The sequence below is a fragment of the Larus michahellis genome, chromosome 6, assembly GCF_964199755.1.
Source record: "Larus michahellis chromosome 6, bLarMic1.1, whole genome shotgun sequence".
Taxonomy (NCBI): Eukaryota; Metazoa; Chordata; class Aves; order Charadriiformes; family Laridae; genus Larus; species Larus michahellis.
This window is the reverse complement of record NC_133901.1, coordinates 45,503,217-45,523,814: the sequence shown is the minus strand read 5'-3', so window position 1 is coordinate 45,523,814 and position 20,598 is coordinate 45,503,217. Positions and strand designations below refer to the sequence as shown.

Genomic DNA, 20,598 nt, shown 5'->3' with positions numbered 1-20,598 from the left:
TTGTTTTAGTGCCTTCCTCAGGCTTAAAGGGGGAAGAAAACAAAACAAAAGAAACAGAAAACTCCAAACCTAACATTAAGGCTGCTGCATCAAGGTTGAAGTTGCACCAAGTTATTCTTGAATTTAGATTCTTTGCTTTTAAGTTCCAGCCCCGGGATATGGGTCTTCCCAAGTCAGTGAGAAACATCATCTGAGGGCATAGTTAAACGATAAGTAGCTGTGGTCCATTGCCAGGAAAACCCACAAGTGTATCTGGCACAACAATTTCTACCCTGCACCACAATCTGCTACTTTTGCGCCTGCCAGAAGTGTTCTGTGGACCTCTTTGTAAAAAGCATCACCGAAATGACCTGAACTTCTAAAAGTGTTAAAACGAAACCTGGGGGAGGGAGGGTATGAGAAATATGAGGCCAGGATTTTTTGACTGCAGAAGACAAATTGCACAATATTTTTCTTAGCTCTGAAACAGTCTGTCATTGTGAAGCAAGCTTCATGACTGGCAGTATTTTCTCTTTAAATAATGCTGAAGCAGGATCATGGAGGTGGGATGAAACTCAGGCTTTGGATAAGGATTTGGGTGGCACTGGAACGGATAATGCCCTGGCTTTCAGTTAGCTCATGTGTCTTCTGCCCTTTTAGAGGACCAGCCCTACAGAAAAAAAGTATGGGAAGAGGCTATAATAATCTTGTTTCTGGAAAAATAAAATCACAAATAGACAGGGATTTCAAGCACAATACTTCATTTAAAAAAAAAAAAGTATTTTAAAAAAGGGTTCTCAAAGGGCATAATGGAAAGAAAATGTTTCAGGAGCATGATAGCTTTTATAAGAAAGAAAAAAAATGCTGTGCTTTTTCTATGCAGCTAATTATGTTCTTGCAAGCTTCATGCTGGAAATGGGAAAATGAAATCATAACTCAACAAGATGTTCAGAAATGTAGTGCTTTGTGAGGGAATGGGAATGTAGTTTTACTTCTGAGTTATAGCCACAACTTGTAAGAAGAATTTGCAGAAGGGCACTTTTCACTGTCTGCCAGAACAGTTTCATTTTGAATGATCATCAGAAAAGCCCAGCACTTCCATTAATGTTATTGTTTATTAGAAATAGCTGAAAGTGTGCAGTGACTTTAATACTCTTAATTTCATTTTTATGAAGCTCTTTTCGGGGACACACACACACACACACACACATCTTTCTGAAGGCAAGAACACTACTGCAAGTTGCAGCCTTCCTTGTCCTAAGTGTCGTCTTGTGCAAAAGAAGTGGGACAGGATACTGTCTGAGGCCTTTTTTAGGTACATGTAGCTACTGCTTTTATCTAAGCCTGTTTAAAAATTTTTACAGCAAAGCTGCGGGTATCTTGCATATGCCTAAAAATGCAGACAGACGGGTTAGACAGCATAATAGTTCTTGGGTATCTTGTACCTTGTTGTGTGTCTCATCTAAATTGGTGGCTTGGATGGTCACTTACTTTTTTTTTTTTTTTAAAAAGTAAGAGTAAGTAGATAATCATTGCAAGCTATATGTAGTCACTAAAGATCAGAGGTTCAAGGGGAAAGGAAAATGAGCCTTTTTTCCTAATCCTGGAAGACTTTGCTGCACATGAAAATATGGCACTCTAAAATATGTGTGAGAAACTCGTAGTCTTTCTATGCTGGTGCGAGGCTGTCCGTGCTGCTTCTCTTCCGTGTGTGGTAAGGCTGCCAGGAGACGCTCGCTCCACAATTATTTCAGAGTGGAGTATGGTGGGAAGAATATCTTGGAATGATCTCTGCTTTACCTTGCCTGTTTTTTTTTGTTTTGGTTTTTTTTTTTAAGACTTTTCCTGTTCACAGACCAAATGCTCTGACACTCCTCTTTGCGAGCTGATAAAGCTGGCAAGCCACTACAGGTGCTGGGAGTGCAAATGTGAGCCTTGGAAAGAGCATCAATGGAGTGTCAGCGTTTCAAAGCGAAGTTCAGAGCATCCAAATATGACTTGAGGCGAGGAAGCTGTAGTGTGAGGAAATCATGCATGGAGTTTTTTTTTTTGTTTTTTTTTTTTTTTAAATCTAACCATTTCCTGCCATTCTTAATCATCTCCAACTGTAATCAGAAATAACTATCGTGATTAGCCGGTTTGCTCATTCGTGTCTGCCTGCAGTACGTGTGCCTTCCAGCACCATGCTCCTCTTGGGTCTAATCGCCTCCTTTTGCCCCCACCATGGTCCTGGGGAGTTCTTGGTCTGGACCCCATCTGCCTCTCCGCCCTGCGGTGGCGGCTGGGCATGTCTGCTCAATAGCTGCATTTGAGGATCTTGCTGTTGGCAGCTGTGTTGGTGGGTGGCAGAAAGGGCAGATCTGCCCGTGTTTTTCTTTCACCTTCTTCCTCCTTCATATTGAACAAGTCTTTTACCGGTGGAGTGTGTGGGTGACAAAGGGCAGGTCTGTCTCACTATTTTTCTTGCCCTTTCTTCCTCCCCTGTACTAAGCCATGCTGTTTCACTGGTGAAGCAGCTTCTGGAAGAGGATCCTTCTCCTTTATGGTACTGGGCTTTCTGGTAGGGATGTCACTTTAGGGCAGCTGTCTGGAAAGCCCAGACCAGCACCTGTCCTCCTGGTGTTGAAAGTGAGTCTTCCCATCAGCTTCTCTACTATGGCCAGAAATGACCTAAGGATAGGTGCAGGGGTAACAACGTTTGCCGGTGGGTGTCTGAGTGCAAGTGCACAACAGGCGACTAAAGAAAAAAGTTGCAGAGCTGAAGCAGCACGGCTGTCGCGGCAGCTGGGGGGCGGCTGGACTGATGTCACGAGAGGGTTGGGTGGGCAGGCACATTTGGCACTTGTTTCCCCCAAAAAACTAAGGGAACTAATTTTACTCTTCTCTAGCCTACTGCAGGGAATTTCAATTAAAGGAAACTGGTATTGCAGTTGTAGAACAGAAGTAAAATTCTTTCATGCCTAATGAATCCTCTGGAGATGGGTCCTGCCTCATACTTAGTGGCTGTCACAGGCAACAGTCCTCTTATTGAGCTGAACTTAACTCAAGACTGTTCCTCACGTGTTCAAAGGTAAAACAATACGACGTAGAATAGCTAGGAGTTAAAGATAGACTTAGAAATACAATACTTGCACTTATTAAATATTTCCAAGTAGAATTGCTAAAAAGCTTAGGTTTTTTTAATCCCTGTATAGATACCTGCTTCTCGTATTTAACTTTGACAAATGAACATCAACCACAAAAGGAGGTTAATGTGTCTGCACTGTTAATCATGGTTTTTGTCAAGCCCAGTGCTTTCAAAAAAGATCAAAAATGTAGGATACCCAGGTTCTTCAAAAAGTTGGATACAAAGCTAGGCTAGTTTTGTATTAACATACTAGGACTTGGAAACCAAGGTGACTAGTCCCAGATAATCTTGTAAGGAAAAGACCAGGCTGGATGGGGCTTTGGGAAACCTGGTCTAGAAGAGATGTCCCTGCCCATGGCAGGGGCGGTTGGAACAAGGTGATTTTTAAGGTCCCTTCCAACCCAAACTGTTCTATGGAAAAGGGCCCTAATACTTTTTCAGATGGCAGTTGCAGGAGAAGGACGTGGAAGGACAGTTTCTGCTCACAGGTGTGTAGTGGCAGGAAGCTGTGAGGGTGCTGCTGTGCAGAGGTGCTGCAGAGAGTTCTGTCTGCATGTGGCGTGGGCATATCCCGTGACATCTAACGTGTGACAGTTAATTGTAGCAAGGCAGCTAACCAGGCAGAGTTTCTGCTACTCCAGTCTGCGTCTGGCGTTTGCATATGTGTATCTTCTCTATAGAAACAGTAGAAATAATACTTAAACAACAGTTCTGGGATGCGTTTGTGTTGCTGCTGCAAGGGCAGGAGTTGAGCAGCAATGCACAGGAAGCAACAGAAGCTCGTTGGGTACACTGCTGCGTTAAAGGGGAGGAAATGAGGTAAACAAGCATGTGTTCTGTAGCACAAAATGCTAGTCTTAAGCACGGTTTGGAGTCCTTGGAATTATGTGGAGGGCTAATAAAATCTGTCCTGGAAGAGCATTTTGGGTGATAGCTTTTTTTTGGGGGGTGGATGGCTTGTGGTAGCACTTTCTCTTAAAGGTTTCACCAAGCAGCGGTGTCAAAAATCATAAGAGGCTTGTCAGCGCTGTTGATAGGACTCACAGCCCCAGGGGCAGCAGATGGCTTGCATGGCTTCCTGGTGCTCTGGCGGAGTGGAAATTAAGACTGCTGAGTAATAGGAGTTTAGTCCATCTTTCATGTGATCTGGGAGCTCCTGATATGGATAGAAGTCTTCTGAAGAAGAAATGTACAGTTTGCAAAGTAGGACGCGTGTGGTTGCGGTTGGTGCCGGCCGGGCAAACTCTGCCCCAATGCTCCCAGGGTTTGGAACAGAACTGAGTTTAACATCCAAAATGCTGTATTAGATTTGGCTATTAAGTAAGTGCTACTAAGCATGTTTCTTTAAGATGGCTTCTTTTGTTTGGTTTGTTGGGTTTTTTTTTTCAGATTTCAGACATAATCCAGTGGCTTTGAAATTATTTTTTTGTTTAACCCTTGGGAATTGCTCCTTAGTTGTGCAAGGTCCTGAGCTTCTATTAGAGTTTCACCTACCTAGATGGAAGTGTGTTGGGGTTTTGACTGTCTGAAGGGACAAGAGGAGAAGGTAACAAACAAAACTTGAAGCCAGTGTTCAAACAGCATAATGCAAGTTGCTGCCGTAGGACCGTGTGTCAAATGTGGCATTTTGAATAGTTTGTGACAAGTGTCTGTGGTAACAACCCCTATGTCCCTGCTGGGAAGCAAAGCTAGAAAAAAAATAAAATAAAATTGTGCAATATGAGCACAATGGAAGCATGGCACAAGGAACCTGCAAAAATTCGGCAGAGGTTTCAGAAACTCCTGGCTTGGCTCCCCCCTAAATCATGATCATCTCTTCCTGAAGAGAAGAGGAGGAAAGATGGTCCGAGTGGTCCAAAGACTGACTTCAGGGACTTGAAAAACAAAACTAAGAGAGATGGAGCAGGGTAGTGCAAAGTATTGAGTGTTTGGGGTTTCTAGTTTTCATACTGGTGTATTTTTCAATGCAAGGCAACTTTAGGAAAAAAAAAAAAGACTTCTGACAAGCTGCTAGCTTCTCTGCTTTCAGTGAAGCCTGGTATTGCTAGTCCTTTAAGAGTAAGTTAATGCTTAGTTATAATGTCAAATTGAAAAATTACAGATGACATAAGTGAATCTAGCTGTGCTTCTGGAATGCACCAGATGTTTCTCAATCGTTTGGCATCCAGCTTTCACTTCTGGTGACATTCATGGCTGATACGTCGTGCTGAAAGCAGAACCTAAACTACTATGCTGATTTTTAGCCATTCTAGAGATATTTGTAGGGTCTGTTCCTCCTTCCATCTCAGATTTGTGGGCTGAGGAACAGCAAAGTGAGCCCAGTTTTGAATACCACATGTGAACTTAATCTAACTTATTCAGTTTATTTAAGAAAAACTTTAGGGTGATTGATTTTCAAGGCAGCATTTTTCTCAGGATTTCTGTATCAAATTGTATTTTAAACTTGTTTTAGGCATTTTAAAACTCTCAAGCCAAAGTACCAGTTGGACAAAATGCACAGAAATGTCTTCCAGTGGTCACTTCAGGAGTTTTATTGCTCTTCAAGCTTGCGATGAAGAGATTTCTATGCAAATATTACTTGGTCCAGGGTACCCCCCCCCAAATTTGGCAATAAGTCATAACTTTTAAGTAAAACATTGCGGTGGTAGCACTTGGTGCACAGTTGTTCAATGAAACTTTTTTATGAAATTTAAATCAATTGCCTTTATATGTTTCTGCTTTTAAGGCAGATATTAATGTAAGTCTGAAAGTCTTTTTAAGCAAGTCAGGTGCACTTCAGAATTCAGCTTCTTGCTATTTTCACTTCAACTGCTACAGCTTCATCATAACCTGGATTTTTATCTCCTTGAAAGCAGTGTAGCACTTACAATAGAAAAATTACAGAAAAGGAAAAAAAAATATTCTAACTCCTCCACAGCATTAAGTCTCCAACTGTTTTTAAAATGCTAGCTAATTATCTGTACAACTGTTAGAAAGAGCACCCTGGCGAAGAACTGTCCTTTTTCATCTCTTCTTTTCATAGGGTAAAATAAGAAATCTGTATGTGACACCCACCTGTTAGTACCTTTGAGAGCCTGAGAGGGGATCTGGTTTGCCCTACAGCATTTCCAGATGTGCTTCACAAGTGTAAGGAAGCTGGGCGCGTGGCCTCTCTCCTTACCTCCCACAGCAGGAGATCGTGCACGGGCTCTCTGTGTGAACTTGGGTGATGACTATCCTTTAAAAATAGCACAGAAGTTTACGTATATTGGCATATGTATCTTCACTATGCTCAGGGTACAGTAACTACGTTGTCTCAATCTCCATGCGTAGGGAATTAGATGACAATTGGAGAGAAGTGAGAAAACAGAAGACGACTTGATTCTGCGAACGTAGTTAGATGTGGTACTTAGGTGAAGTAATGCCAGGAAAGCCACATCATTTTCAGCTCTTTGTTTTTGTCTGCTGCCATTCCCATGATGGACAATTTCAGTCATTCTCAGTGTATGGTTTTTTTTTTTAATGAATAGCAAATGGCATCAGTGAAAATAAAAGCCGAGCTAGGATCACTAGTTACGTAAAAAGTGACTTATTTTTTATGAGATGTTAGGAATTAGTAGAAAGTGCTTCCCTGATAACTGAACTGAGGTAGCTACTTGTGCTTTTGTTCCCATCTCTATGCTGAACTTCAACAATGTATAGGGTAGGCAAAATAAGCGTAGTCATATAATACTGCTGTTCCTTTCATTCCTTTACAATAAGGGGAAGAAGAGTTACTTCTCTAAGTTTGGAGTTTGTGGGGCTTTTGCCAAATTTAGAAAGGGGAATAGTACCTACAGCAAGCTAAATAACGTAAACTATAGGAAAAGATGTGTAAAATAGAAAAGTTATTTATCTTACGGAAGCCGAAGGTAGTGTGTCATTTGGCATAGTTACTCAATAATAATTTAAAACCAAGCCATTAGACAAACAGAACTCCTTCTGCTAGCCTTACTGAGGACATTTTACCTAACTTCTTTCTTGCCGAGCAGATGTCTCTTCATAAAAACAGTAAAGTGACTATGAGTTGACTCTTATTTCCTGGCCTTATCTGAAATAGGATGATCCTGACCAGATTAGTTAAGGTGTAGCTGGTTGTGTTTCAAGTTCCAGTTTCAATTCAGCAGTTTCCAGACAAATGGGCTTGCTCTGGCTTCACCGAAGCCAAAGCAGGCCTCCTATTCATAAGCTCATTGCTTACTTTGGATTAGGTATAAAGTAAATATTGTGAATAACGTTGTTCTTTCATTTATCCACTTAACCATGTAATGGATTCAGTTTTGTGTAGGAACAACAAGTGCTGGGACAGACGATAATTTGCTTGCTTCTCTAACTTACGGAAGATAAAACCACTTCAGCAAAAGGCCTTTTTTTTCTTGTCATTTCACAGTAGGTTACGTAAGGATTGCATTTTAGCCGTTTCAGTACAGTTAACGTTTCCTTTATTTGAGGATGACAGCATTGATTGCTTTCTCCAGGGCCTGTTCTGGCAAAGCCATCACCATTTCTAGGTTGTTGGATCTCACCTGCTGCCTGCTTTCTCTGCGATGGTAGCTGTAGCACTGACGACAGAGACAACAAACCCCATATTATTTCCTGTGCTTTCGGCTTGGCAATCTGATTTATCTTTTGCTCATGTACGCAGGGTGGGGATGGGGTACGTGGTGCGGGGCAGGACAGGTCCTTCGCACTGCCCTGCTGGTCTGTGTTGGTGTTGTAAACAATACAAACAAAAACAAAAATGGCAGTGAACTCGCTGAAACTGAGGATGAAATTCAAGAGAGGGTTTGGGAAGGCTGCAAAGAGCAACACCTGCTTGATTGACCTTCATAGGCTAAACATAGGTAGACTCAATCTTATGATGATTAAACTCCACTGTTAAAATGAAACCTAATCTTTTTGATCTTTTCTTCTTAAAGAAGGTTGGTATAAAGTGTGCCGCTTCAGTTGCATCTCCTGAAAAGATGCAATTAGTGCAAACAGGATCGGAGCCTGCAAAAAGGCAGAACTTCTTATTGATAAAGTTTCTCTCTAGCATTGAGAGTGGTTTGATCTATTGCATGAAACAAGGGAGATAAGAAACCCTGTATCTTCCCCGTGTACTGGAATCTCTAATATGACAGTGGAAACTTGTGGAGGGGTAGTCTTAATTTTATTTTGGAGCACAGCATTTCTACTGGCAAAAACACAGTGTTACTTTTGTAAAATAAACCATTTGTATAGGGAATATTATTTTTTGAGTAATAAATCCTGTGACTGTTGTCACCCATCACTGAAGTAGCTTTTTCCTGTAGGTTCCTATGCCTGAACTCCTAGTCCCTGCTGTACTCTGAGTACTACTATGATCCTTGTGCCAGAGGCATGAATTTTCTTCCTTCCCCTTTAGGAACTAAACAAATGCCTGAAGTTACCTGTTGCAGATGTGTTCAAGCATTTGACAATTCATCACATGCTGTTCATAGGCATAGAATTATTTAGGTTGGAAAAGACCTTTAAGATCATCAAGTCCAACCACAAAAACCTAACACTGCCAAGTCCACCCACTAAACCATGTCCCTCAGCACTGCATCTACATGTCTTTTAAATACCTCCAGGGGTGGCAACTCAACCATTTCCCTGGGCAGCCTGTTCCAATGCTTGATAACCCTTTAGGTGAAGAATTTTTTCCTGTTATCCAATCTAAACCTCCCCTGGTACGACTTGAGGCCATTTCCTCTTGTCCTATCACTTGTTACCTGGGAGGAGAGACCAACTCCCATCTCGCCACAACCTCCTTTTGGGTAGTTGTAGAGAGCGTATAATGCAGGCAGTAGTTCTTGTGTTGGCTGTGTGGTGGGTTGGTTTTTTTTTTTTTCCCCTGTGTCTTTAATTAAAAATGAGGGAAGATGCTCAGTGATCAGTGTGCAGTCCTTGTCATCCCCCTGCCCCTCTCCGTGGGACTCTGGCTTTGGCAGTGTTTGCCAGTGGGAGTTTATAACAAAGAAAGTGGAGGGAGACAAAAACCCCCAACCTGTGAGTGAATGGGAGCAGTGCTAAACTGATAGCTCAGCGTTTTCCCTGGCTGTTAGTTGATGAGCAGCCAGGTGAGGCTGGCTGCAGAAACACAGATGACTGCATATCTGATACTGCTTGGAGTCTGCTGCGTGACAGAGGGACACAAGCTGAATTCAACTGTTTTTCATTTATCAGCCAGGTTGAGCTGGTAAGTTTATAAGAATTAAGGACCATGGTTTTTTGTGGAGTTGAGTTAGATCTGATGAAGAGCTGATTTTGTCACCTAGTCTCCCAAGGCAGAGGCCGTCTTTTTTGCTGTTGGGTTTTTTATTTTTTTTTAACTCATGGACTTCTGGTTTACGTCTGCAATGTGTGGAAAAATAACTTTTTGTAAGAATTGCCCTGTCCTGTTTGAGGAGTGCTGGTGTGTGCCCTTGCGGGTATTACCCTATACAGGTTGGTCCATGTGAGCGTGCCAAGGTAGCATGCCATGCAATGGGAATGCTGCAAAGGTACAGGAGGACACAAGGAAATTTTGATGTAAGTCATAAGAGGTAGGTGGAAGAAAAATTCACTTTCGTCTCAGTCAGATAATGTGAGTAGCAAAGCTGCAGTTCTGTGCTTACAAGCTAAACTTGCATGTCGTGATGAACTGGAAGTGTGTTATGCTCTAAACTTGCAGAAGTTGAAAATAATAAGCTGCTGCTTTTGCCTGATGTGATTGATTTACCATGGCTAGTGGTCACAATGTGTATAAGCACAACTTTCAAATTCTTCAGGATTTATTATTAAACCGGGAAGGTCTAAAAATATCTTGTGATTATTTTAGCTTTTCTGCTGGTTTTATTGAAATAGATCTTGTTTCCATAAATTGACAGTGGCTTTCATCTTCTCTCCCATGAAGCAATGCGTGTGCCTGTGTGCTCTGGAGGCTGTAGCTGAAAGCAAATCAGATGGTGGAATTGTGATAAAAACATTTTATTTACAGTCAGTCCAATGAGGGTGAGATACTAGACTAAAGATTAGTTTTCTGTGGAAAGTGAGAACTATGGCCTCTAACTCTTCTCTTGGATATTTTTTTCTCTTTTTTGCTTTTCCCTATTAACCTTCCCAACAGCAGAAAAATCTGACTTGGATACTCTTTTTGGCTAGAACTGTATGATAAAGCTCTGAACAAATGTATTTCTCTTCTCTGAAGCTATACCTCAGCACACTGTCTAAGCCAAGTTGATGTGTTTCTGTGTACTCTAAAATATGGTTTGAGATTTCTCACTCTAGGGTTTATGCAGAGATTGTCGACAACAGCAACAGTGGCCAACTTTGTGTTGGTTTCAGCAAGCGAGAAAATAACCGTGTGCAATCTTTCTCTGGCATTCATAAGCAGTTCTGTTTTCAGTGACACTTTTCTTCAGAGTAAGATGGAATAACCAAGGGATGATATTGGACCTTATGTTTTCATTGTTTAACTTGCCAAGGAGAGAAGTGTGTGTGTGGAGGGGGTTTAAAACAGTGAATATCTGTGGCATCTGGGTGAAATTATGAACAATAAAATAGCTATGAAAATCAGCTGGAATTTCATAAGCAGCGAAACTATGACCATCTAGGGCATGCTGAACAAAAAGGACATGTCTGAAGTAGAACATGCAAAAATGAGGAATGTCCGTGCAGTCTGGCATGAAGCAAGTGCATACGGAATTAGGTCACTGCTGTAAGTGTGAATGTTTCCCCTCTTTAGAAAGACATACTCATCCTTTGCAACAAGGAACCAAAACAGAATGCTAATATAATAAAAACAAATTTAAAAGCATTTTCAATTAGCATGCTGGTCTGTTCCCTTGTGCTTAGAGAATCAATGAGCTCTTTTGTAAGGAACAGAAGCATTTCCATAGTTGAATATACATAAGGCCCTGGAAATGCAGAAAGAATAACAACCAGTTGCTTCTGGAAAACTTGCAAACCTTTAAGCATTGTATAAGATGTCTTGTTCTTTGGAGATCATAGGGAGTATTGCAAATAGGCTTGTTTCGAAGAATTGAAATAAAGTGAAATATCAGCATGTGGACTTTGAAGATTTGGAACTTAATCTTTAAACACTGAAATGCTGATCCTAGGGATGTCTGCACAATTACTTATTTCCAGGTAATCTGACTGTTCTTTTTCATAAACTTCAGAATGTATTGTGTGACACTGAATTAATTTTCCTATTGTGATTGTTGGGATCCTGTGTGCTTTTGCTAATTCTGAGGTTTCACAGCCTGCTTTCTCTTGTAATCGCATCTTCTACAGCCTGGGAGTAGTTAGTGGAATTCCTAAAATAGTGCTGTGCCAGGCCTAATTCATATCAAATTTGGGTTGTAAATACATGAAACCAGTACTTTTCTGAAAAGAGAGGGTGGTGAAATAAAGGGCTCATAAACCTTCCTTTTCTGATGGGATGAGAATTAAAATTCTTAGTGGCTTCCCTCACTCCGTGAAGGACACAAGATGAAATCTGTGTCTGATTCCTTTATTATGACCATTCTCATCAGAAGTGGGGAAAAATGGAGGGGATAAAAAAGGTGGGGGGAAGAGATGTCCAAATTGGCTCAGTCCCTACTGCTTTAGTAAACTAATTTTCCTCTTCAGCTCTCCAGGTGCAATTTAAAATTTTTATGTTCTTTAACATAACTGGTTGCACAAACATTCCTTGCCTTTAAAGGCCACAGGGAAACTAGTGTGGAAAATGCCTGTTCTTTATGGTGTCGCACAAAAACTGTCAAAGATAAATAAGCAAGGCCTATCTCTGTGCAAAAAGGCTGCATTGTTAATAGGATTGTCACTGGCTCACTAAAAAAGGGTTTTGACTAATGAGGGAATAATTAGAGCCTGGGAGGAAAAGGACCAGCAAGCTCTCTGCAGCCCACCACCTGTAGTTTCCATTGCTTCAGAAGCGGCCTGTTGTTTCTCATCTCTAAGCACCCCTTAAGGCAGCTCTCCAGAAAACAGCCCTCTAGTGTAAATAGGTAAAGTGCCAGTAGGAAGGCTCGGAAATCTGCAGTTATTCATAATCTTTTGTTCTTGCATCGGTGATGCAATGTGAGCAGCGAGGCCCTGTGGAGGCGTGCTGACTTTCTTAATCAATGCTTACCATACTGATGTACACTTGGCCACAGTTAAGAAAGTTATTAAGAACAGAGTTGTTCTTTCATTGCCCCCTGCTATTGTCTGAGGGAACCTTAATCTCCTGGTACATTGTGTCCTCTTGACACCACATCAGGAAATCTGTTGTCACTTGCTTCTAAGGCATGAATGAGACCTAAAGAAACTTAGTGACTCATCAAAGTTGAACACAAGGCAACTTACTGGTAGAGCAAGAATTGAATAAAGGCCTACTAGGCTAATGCCCCAGCTTCAGGGTGTCTATTTATCGCTTAACAGTTTGTGATTGTTTAAAGCCCATGGTGGTAGGAGGTTGTGCCACTTAAGTGGCTTTAAGCTTAGGGGTTCAGCGATGAACCAAATCTGGCAGTGGTTTGTAGCCGCTTGTGCAAACCATCACTGAGCTGTACCTTGGTTGCCCAAATAATCTCTTAAGACAGTCTTAACTAAAAATATTATCCCCTGCTTTCTAGTACATGCTTCCATTTTCTTGAGTTATCCCATAAAAGTGAGGAGAAAGTTGAAGGAAAAACACAAAGCGTGGTTCTTCATGTCCTACTGAGCTGTGAGCCTTCTTTCCTACCCTGTCCCCAGTACCAAAAGCATCTCTACTTGAAAACCTGATTTCTGCAGGGATATGGTGGCTGTGTTTGTGTATACAGCGATGAAAAACTGCTGCTGTTCTTGACAGCAGTAATAAGTCTGTGCAGTGAAAAATACTTGGTACTGGATTTGTCAATATTTTATGCAAGTCAGATAGATTGATCTTTCTTCAGCATGCCTTGACTGATCTAAGATGTGCCAGCTTCTGTGTGGAGTGGCTTCAGGACAGCCTAGCATTCATCTAGGTTTAAAGAAACATATGGTTCTTTATGTTATTAGTTGTGGCTTCACCTCTTGCCTTCTAACAGAACAAGAATTCAGAGAGAAATGTGCAAAAACATCATATGGGCAACTTTGTACTAAAGAAAGTTCGGGATGATGTTACATCATTTCTGTGAAATGGTTTTATCCTGTCGATGGTTTTTTCTTCTGTCTCCCTTGATTCACCATATCTGGACCCTGGTCAATAGTCTGAGGATACATCTGGTGTTGATCACTCTTTATAGGCGTTTAACTTGCATTTATATAATGTGTTTGTGCAGCGAGGAGTGACTAATTTCTGTCTTACTTGGACTTAAAAGAATGTCATCTAGAATTCAGTTGATAAAACTGTTGCTTACTTTGTACCAAAGTGTCTGGTAGCTTTACATGAGTTCAAAAAGCTTAAGTTTCAGATATCTACTGCCTTTAAGCTGCTGTATTAAGAATTTCTACATAATGGATATTATTTATTTATGAGCAGGGTCATAGGCAGGGACTTTGGCACTAGAAATACTAATAACTGCTTCAAGCAGTCCGGTAGCCTTCAGCTGGACAACACCAAAGTGGGCAGCTCTTGTAAGACTTCATGTGCATGACACGCACACAAACTTAGGATCAGCCATCGCAGGCGTTGGTGGTGGTGGTGTGAATAAATTACTTAATCTTTCAGGCCTTGTTATTGGAGCTTTCTTGCAAATGAGGATGCTGAGTATCATGATACCACTGATACGTGGTACCTGGTTCTCACTAAAGCAATATCCTGGTGCTGGAAGCCAAATGGGAAAGGAGAAGTGTCGCAAGGATGTAATGGGGGGGAAACGTTGTAAGGTGGTGTAAGCAGGTGGAGTGCATTGTGGCACCGTCACTTATTTGCAAAGACGGAGGAAGATGGGGTTTGTGGCTGCGAGCGGCGTTAGACAACAATCTGTCCAACCCATAAATAAGGAGTATTGGAGGGGGCATTTTTTTTCTAATCACATAAGCATACTCAAACTAAACTGAAGTTACTCAAGTCCCAGAACTTCTCCCAAATAATAAGTACACAACAAGCCCAAATGGATGTAGAGCTAATAGATCTCTGGATAAATTTTAATAAGCCTCACTTATTTTCTACAAACAAGTTTTAAATGAAAGTATTTTATTACTGTTAGAAAGTAGACTAACACACATTGAGCTTACTGCTTAGCCCTTTGTGCAGTCATTGAAGAGGCCCATAAACTGTTTAGCTGACTATTGTTTCGTAACTGTTTCTCCCTGGTCTCCTCCTCCGAGCTGGTTTGGTCAATGGTGTGAGAGGGTGACCCATGCAAACAGTCAGTGCCTCTTCACAGTCACCGAACCAAATCAAAAGGTGTAAATGTTAGTAAATGGATAGTCTGAGGCTCCCTTTCATCAGTCGAGAATTGGGGTTTGAATTTCTGTTGAATTTGACCTGTTCTGAAATGCTGTGTCTGTGACCTTTGATATTTAAATTTGCAGTATTTTATTTATGAGTGAATAATTACTCCCTAAAAGATACTTACTTAAAGTAAAAGCAAATGGAAATGCAAGCTGCTGCTGCTTCAAAATAGTTCTTGGAATTTTTTTTACTGTAGAGGAGTAGGAAGGGCATGGGTTTTGTTGGTGGTTTTTTCCTCCCACAGAGGAAAACAAAACAAAAAAACCAAGAAGGAATGGGTGAGTTAAAGCAAGTAAGACTTGATGAAACTAGAAGAACCCTTACTGCTTTAGCTAGCTATGTGAAAAATGTATTTCATTAGACTGTCCATACTGCTATTTTCCAGACACTATGTCAAAGGGAATCGCTAATGGGTAATGCAATGGAAAGAAATAATGTTTTCTTTCTCCTTTTCCCACCCCTTCCCCCAGCAATCCTTTGCATCCATGTGTTACAGCTTTCTTCATGTGTTTTTCAAATGACTGGCTGCTTTGTAGTTCTAATATGCACCTTTCTTTTAATTTTAGGTTCTGTCATCTTTTTGCTGACTCAAACCGCAGATCCTGAGGAAAGGAGGGGGAACTGGAATAAAATACTCAAGTGCCAGAGGAAAAGCCAGACTAGTCAATGAAAATTTCTGTTGCTAAACTGTAGACTGCTCTCACTTACACGTAGTGGGGGAAAAAAATTGCTGTCAATTCAAAGTTTATAAAATGACTTTTGCAGACGTTGCTCGCTGAACTTCAGATAGGCTAAAACCCTTCAACTAGGGTTGAATTAGGAAGTGGAAATATGACTTGTTGCTGGTGTCTTCCATCTTCCTCCCCTTCTGCAGGGGTTTTTTGGGCGGGTAGGAAATCCTGAACAAATTGTATGGCGTCAACCAAACTTAGAGTTGATGGTTATGGATGATATTGGAACTTCAGATTTGTCTCTCTGCAATGACACCCGATTAAGGCAAAGGTTGAAAACTGCTCATCATCTACTTTATCAAAACTTGTAGTAACTATTATGGTCATGCTTTCTCTTTCATTCTAAGCTTTGAACTCTGGGGTGATGTTCCCTGGAAGGCATGAGCAGATAAGTCATCTTTTTGGATTGGAAACGGAAATAATATGAGAATGCCCAGAAGAAGTTTAGTAATTCAAGCCAGGACTCGTTGGCTGTTAGTGGGCCTTGCTTTACTATTCAGTTTAGTCTTGCTCATGTATTTGCTCGAGTGTGCTCCACAAACAGATGGGAATGGATCTCTACCTGGTGTTGTAGGTGAAAACATGGGTAAAGAATACTATCAAGCTCTCTTGCAGGAACAAGAAGAGCATTATCAAAACAGAGCTACCAGTCTGAAACGTCAGATTGCCCAGTTAAAGCAAGAGCTTCAGGAAATGAGTGATAAATTGAAATCCCTGCAGGAAAAAAAGACCCCCAAGGTCAATGGTATGAACTACCAGAGCACCAAAGAACAAGCATCCAATGATCTCCTAGAGTTTCTTCATTCCCAGATTGACAAAGCTGAGGTGAGCGTGGGGGCCAAACTGCCTAGTGAATATGGCGTCATTCCTTTTGAAAGCTTTACGTCCATGAAAGTGTTCCAGTTGGAGATGGGGCTTACTCGGCATCCAGAAGAGAAACCTGTTAGAAAAGACAAACGAGATGAATTGGTGGAAGTTATTGAGGCTGGCCTAGAAGTTATCAATAATCCAGATGAAGAAGATGGACAAGATGAAGATGATGGAGTGGGAGAGAGGCAGCTGTATAGTGAAAATGATTTCATAGAAGGTATGACTATTACATGCTTTCCAGCCTGTTAACAGAATGTCACAATGGGCATTTAATGGTGTTTGTATTTTTAGGGGGTTTACCCACTTGAATGTAGTCTTGAACATAATTACCAAGTAAGAACCTTTATTTCTAATTATGAGAGTATTACTGCTTCATTATATTGTGTTTTGAGTAGGGAGCAAGAAATCCATTTCAGAAGAAGGGCTTACCACAAGAAGTGTACAGGGGAAGTTGTAACCGCTTAAAATACTGAGGCATTCGTAGTTGATTGTAGCTGAAGTCAGCGTGAGACAACTGCTTATGGTACTGAGTAACTGAAAGGCTTCCAGTGAAACTGGTGGCAGTGGGAGGGAGAAACTGATTCATCTCTCTTGTTCCAGCATAGTTAAGCAATTCAGTATGAAGCTACAGGGTTTTTCTTCGTTCATCTCTGTCCTACTTTTAGTTAATATTCAGGCTTTTGACTTGCGGTAGAGCTGGCATACTTATATTGGAGAGGGAGCGTTGGTAGTCCTAACATGTTCTGGTCATGTCAGGCTGAAGAACTTGGTGTCCTGAATAGACCCTTCATGGTATGCTAGTTATGGGGTTTGCTTAGCTGTGCAACCTTGAACTGTTCTCTTGTTCTCTATTCAGTGCTTGTAAATTTAATTACAGGACACATTATTATTAACAACAAATACAGCAGTTATGCTTTCAACATTTAGTGACACCCTTAAAAGATGCATTAGTGATCATTCCTATGGAAGCTGGATTTCAAGGTATAGCTGATGGATATAAGTATTACCAAAAACTGCCCTAGTACCTCTTTTTTGTATTTACACTATTAAATACAGTTCATGCTGCCATTAAAAAAAAAAAAAAAGTTGGACCATGTTGTAAGAGCATTACTGTAAAAGGGATTCTGGATCTCAGCAGCACTGATGTCTGCACTATTAAGCAAACACATGCTGGAGAAAGGTACCGTTGGCCTTGAAATAATCAGTTCTTTCAGTCCAAGATGATGTAATCGGTCTATAGCACAAAAAGTCTCTGCTTTTAACAGCTACTGTGCTTAAAGTTTAATGCAAGTACTCTTCTTCGTTCCAGAAGGTGAGGCAGGGCGTATAATCCATTCAACTGTCTTGGTGTAACACAGCCAGCACAGTGTTAGCCTCTTGGTACAGTTTTCACTTAAAACCATATTATTTTGTCTGAAAGTAGTCATTCTTGCAGTCTTTTAATTGTTTTATTTTTATATTAAGCGTGCAGCTGCTTTTCCTTTACTGTTTTAGGTACTGCTTGTACTCTACCAATTTATTTTTTTTTTACCAGCACTGAAATAGTTGTTCATTTTTCTTAGTGTATTGCCTTTAATGACTGCAGACCTCCAACAAAACAAGGAGGTGTAGGACCTTAGATCTGTACTTGCACCTCTGCCTCTGTTTACACCAGTATATGGGTAATTCGTTTTGGAAGTGGAACTAGTTTGCTTTTGTTGTAAAGGCAGCTTCTTCAAGCATAGGTAGAAACTGTAGAAAAAATGCTCAGCACTTAAAAGAAAGTATTTTTATGTTGTAGCTCATATGGCCGTGTTAGCAACTAGCCATAGTGATACATAGCAGTGTCTTCTTTCAAACAGAAGTTGTGGGTTGTGTGGGTATTCTGGTTTACATGTATGTGAGAATACTACTGGCTAATTTAGACACTGGGCCAGCAAAAAAGCTGCTTCTGAATAATACCACCTCTTCTATTTTTCCTTCTGTCTTTCCAAAAGTTAGAGGTGAGAAATGGAACCAGCTGGTTCCAGTGGTACCTGCAGGTCCCTCGCCCTGCAGCCCCGTGACTGGGCTCTAGCACCCTACCTGGGCTGGCAGCTTGTGCATCGTCCTTGTTTTGGTGCAAGTGCAGTTGGAAAGCTGATGTCTTTCCATTTAGGAAGTACTTAAGCTATCATCAACTGGTGGGTTCAAGTTTCATAGCAGACTTGGTGTATCTACTGAGTCACAACGGTTCCTGTAAATGTCCTAAGAGCACAACTAAATTGTTGCTGGATTAGCATTGCTTGTTTAGAGAAACAGTTTGTTTAAGTCAGCTTGAGTTAAAACAAATAGTTTGTCACAAGTTCTGTATCCTCTTCAATTGCTAAAGATTATTTTCTAATATGTGATTTAGGACTAAGACTAGTGTTTTATCCGAATTAAAACGGGGCTGAGAAACTTGGTGCATGGATTATTGGGGGGAGGCAAAAGAGAAAACTGATTCTGCATTAGTTAATACATAACCATCATATTTTATGCTTGAGATAGATGAACTGATTTTGCTGACATGCAGGATTTTTTTTTTTAAAACTAAACGCATATCTGTCTACAAAAACTTATCCACAGAACTGTGCCACAAGTACGAGCTAAACTAGAAACAGGCATTTTTATTCTAGAAGTGTTCTAGCTTCCTACCTCATAGGTTAACTTTTCATGTAGGCAAATGTTTGGTTCTGGGAATTATTTCAGCTTTTTTTCTAGACTTGTGGAATACCAGACTAAACCTTGAGCTATGTAATCTTTTGTGGTATGTACTTTAAGTTGTATTAGTAAATCTTTAGAGAATTAGGTGGCTGTTTAAATAAGTTTAGAATCTTTTCTCTTACAGACAATTTTACCTTACCTAATGGTATCTCTTCATCACCACTGAATGCCTGAAGTTCTTCCCCAGCATTTACCTCACATGTCTTTGCCCACTCAGTGGATTATCACTGTCTTGATCTGTAAAAGCACCAAGAATTTTTTTCTTACATGGTAGTCTGAATCAACTGATTTTTATTACTCTAATTACTACCACGTGGGCCAAAAAACTTCAAAATACGTGCTGGTGGATGGTAACTTTATTGTTGCTGCTCTGTTTTTTGCTCTCTGCCCTTGATTTAACTGTTCAAGCAGCTCCTTTGCTGCGTGCTCAGCCTCGGTGGTCTCTACACAAAGATACTCTGCCTTCTACCAGTGGCGCAAGGATGCTGTAGCCATGATAGGGGACAACCTGGTCAAGTGTTATCCAAATTGATGCTCTTTTTTTAAGTGTTTCAAAACAAAGGAGTGACCCAGATGTGTTTTGGAGTTGTGATTAGGTGGATTAGGCCACATCATGGCTATTGGCAAGCTTTGAACGATAACACCAAACTACAAAAAAAGATTTGCAAATATGTATTGCAACTATAAAGATACTTTCTGAAAGCTGCAAATTATTTTTTCTCAAGGCTTGCTGTGCTAGTGAAGAGAAAACCAGCAAGTTTCTCAGCTCTGCAGGGCTCTGTTTGCTCTATTGTTACCTTTTTTGCTCTGCTGCAACCCAAAATGAAACTTACAGGACTCTAATATTAAACAGAACAAAAACCTGACCTTAAAAAAGTCTTGTTCTGCAGTTGCTGTTTGAGAAACACTTTGAAGTTTTTTTTCTTAAGATTTCCATTAGATCTTCTAACTCTCAAGGGTATGAGAAAAATAGGTGAAGAGCACCTATAGAGAGGATAAAAGTTGCAATATTACGTATTTTCACAAATGAAGGGGTCTAGGACTAAAAACAATGAGCCTAACTGCTGAATTGAGCATTCTAAGATAGTCCTTGATGAAAAATAGGTTTCTTTGAGGTCTGCGTTTGATAATATTGAGTGACAGAGAATAAGTAACATGGGAAGAGCACAGCAGTATTACCTCTGTCTGTCTCCTTTCTTCAGAAGCCTGAGACATTAGATCTTGAATAGTGATGCAAAATGTATTGAGGAGCCTTCATGGACATCTGTACTTTACTCTCAGTGTAGCTGGTTTATTTAGGTTACTTTCATCAGTGTAACTGGTTTATTTCATCAGGAAATTGAAAGCTCTTCCATTGGGCAGACATTCAAAATTAACCTTTGAAAAATAGAGGCATTAGCATATTTTCAGTTTCAGCAGCTAATTAGCAATTAGCTAGTCTCTAATAAAGGTCTTGTTCCTGAATGTCTACTGGAATTTGAGTGCTGCTGTTTGGGTCCACTTCTCTTGCTTCTGTGTTTCCAGTTGGAACTGGGCAAACTCCATAAACTATCTTTAGGTCTGACTCTCAAGGGAAGACTCCCCACCCAAAATATGTCCTTGGCATGTAAAAATTGTTTATCCCGGTGCAGCAAGCTTGAAGTCAAAACTCTTCCAGAGTCCTTGCCAGGTATAGAACAGCGTGGACTGTTTGCCATGCGAACACCCCTTTTAGTATGTCCTGTGTAGGACTAGAAACTGGCCAGTGTCCTGGG

The 20,598-nt window shown here is 40.7% G+C and overlaps 1 protein-coding gene across 1 annotated transcript in view; it reads left to right on the top strand.

Moving 5' to 3' along the window:
* The window catches only part of CSGALNACT2 (chondroitin sulfate N-acetylgalactosaminyltransferase 2), a 34,665-nt gene that overhangs the window by 1,939 nt on the left and 12,128 nt on the right, over positions 1-20,598 (top strand). The window contains exon 2 of the mRNA XM_074590389.1: positions 15,086-16,337. Within this exon, the coding sequence (XP_074446490.1) occupies positions 15,674-16,337 (664 nt within the window). The 5' untranslated portion in view covers positions 15,086-15,673. The remainder of the gene's footprint in view (positions 1-15,085; positions 16,338-20,598) is intronic.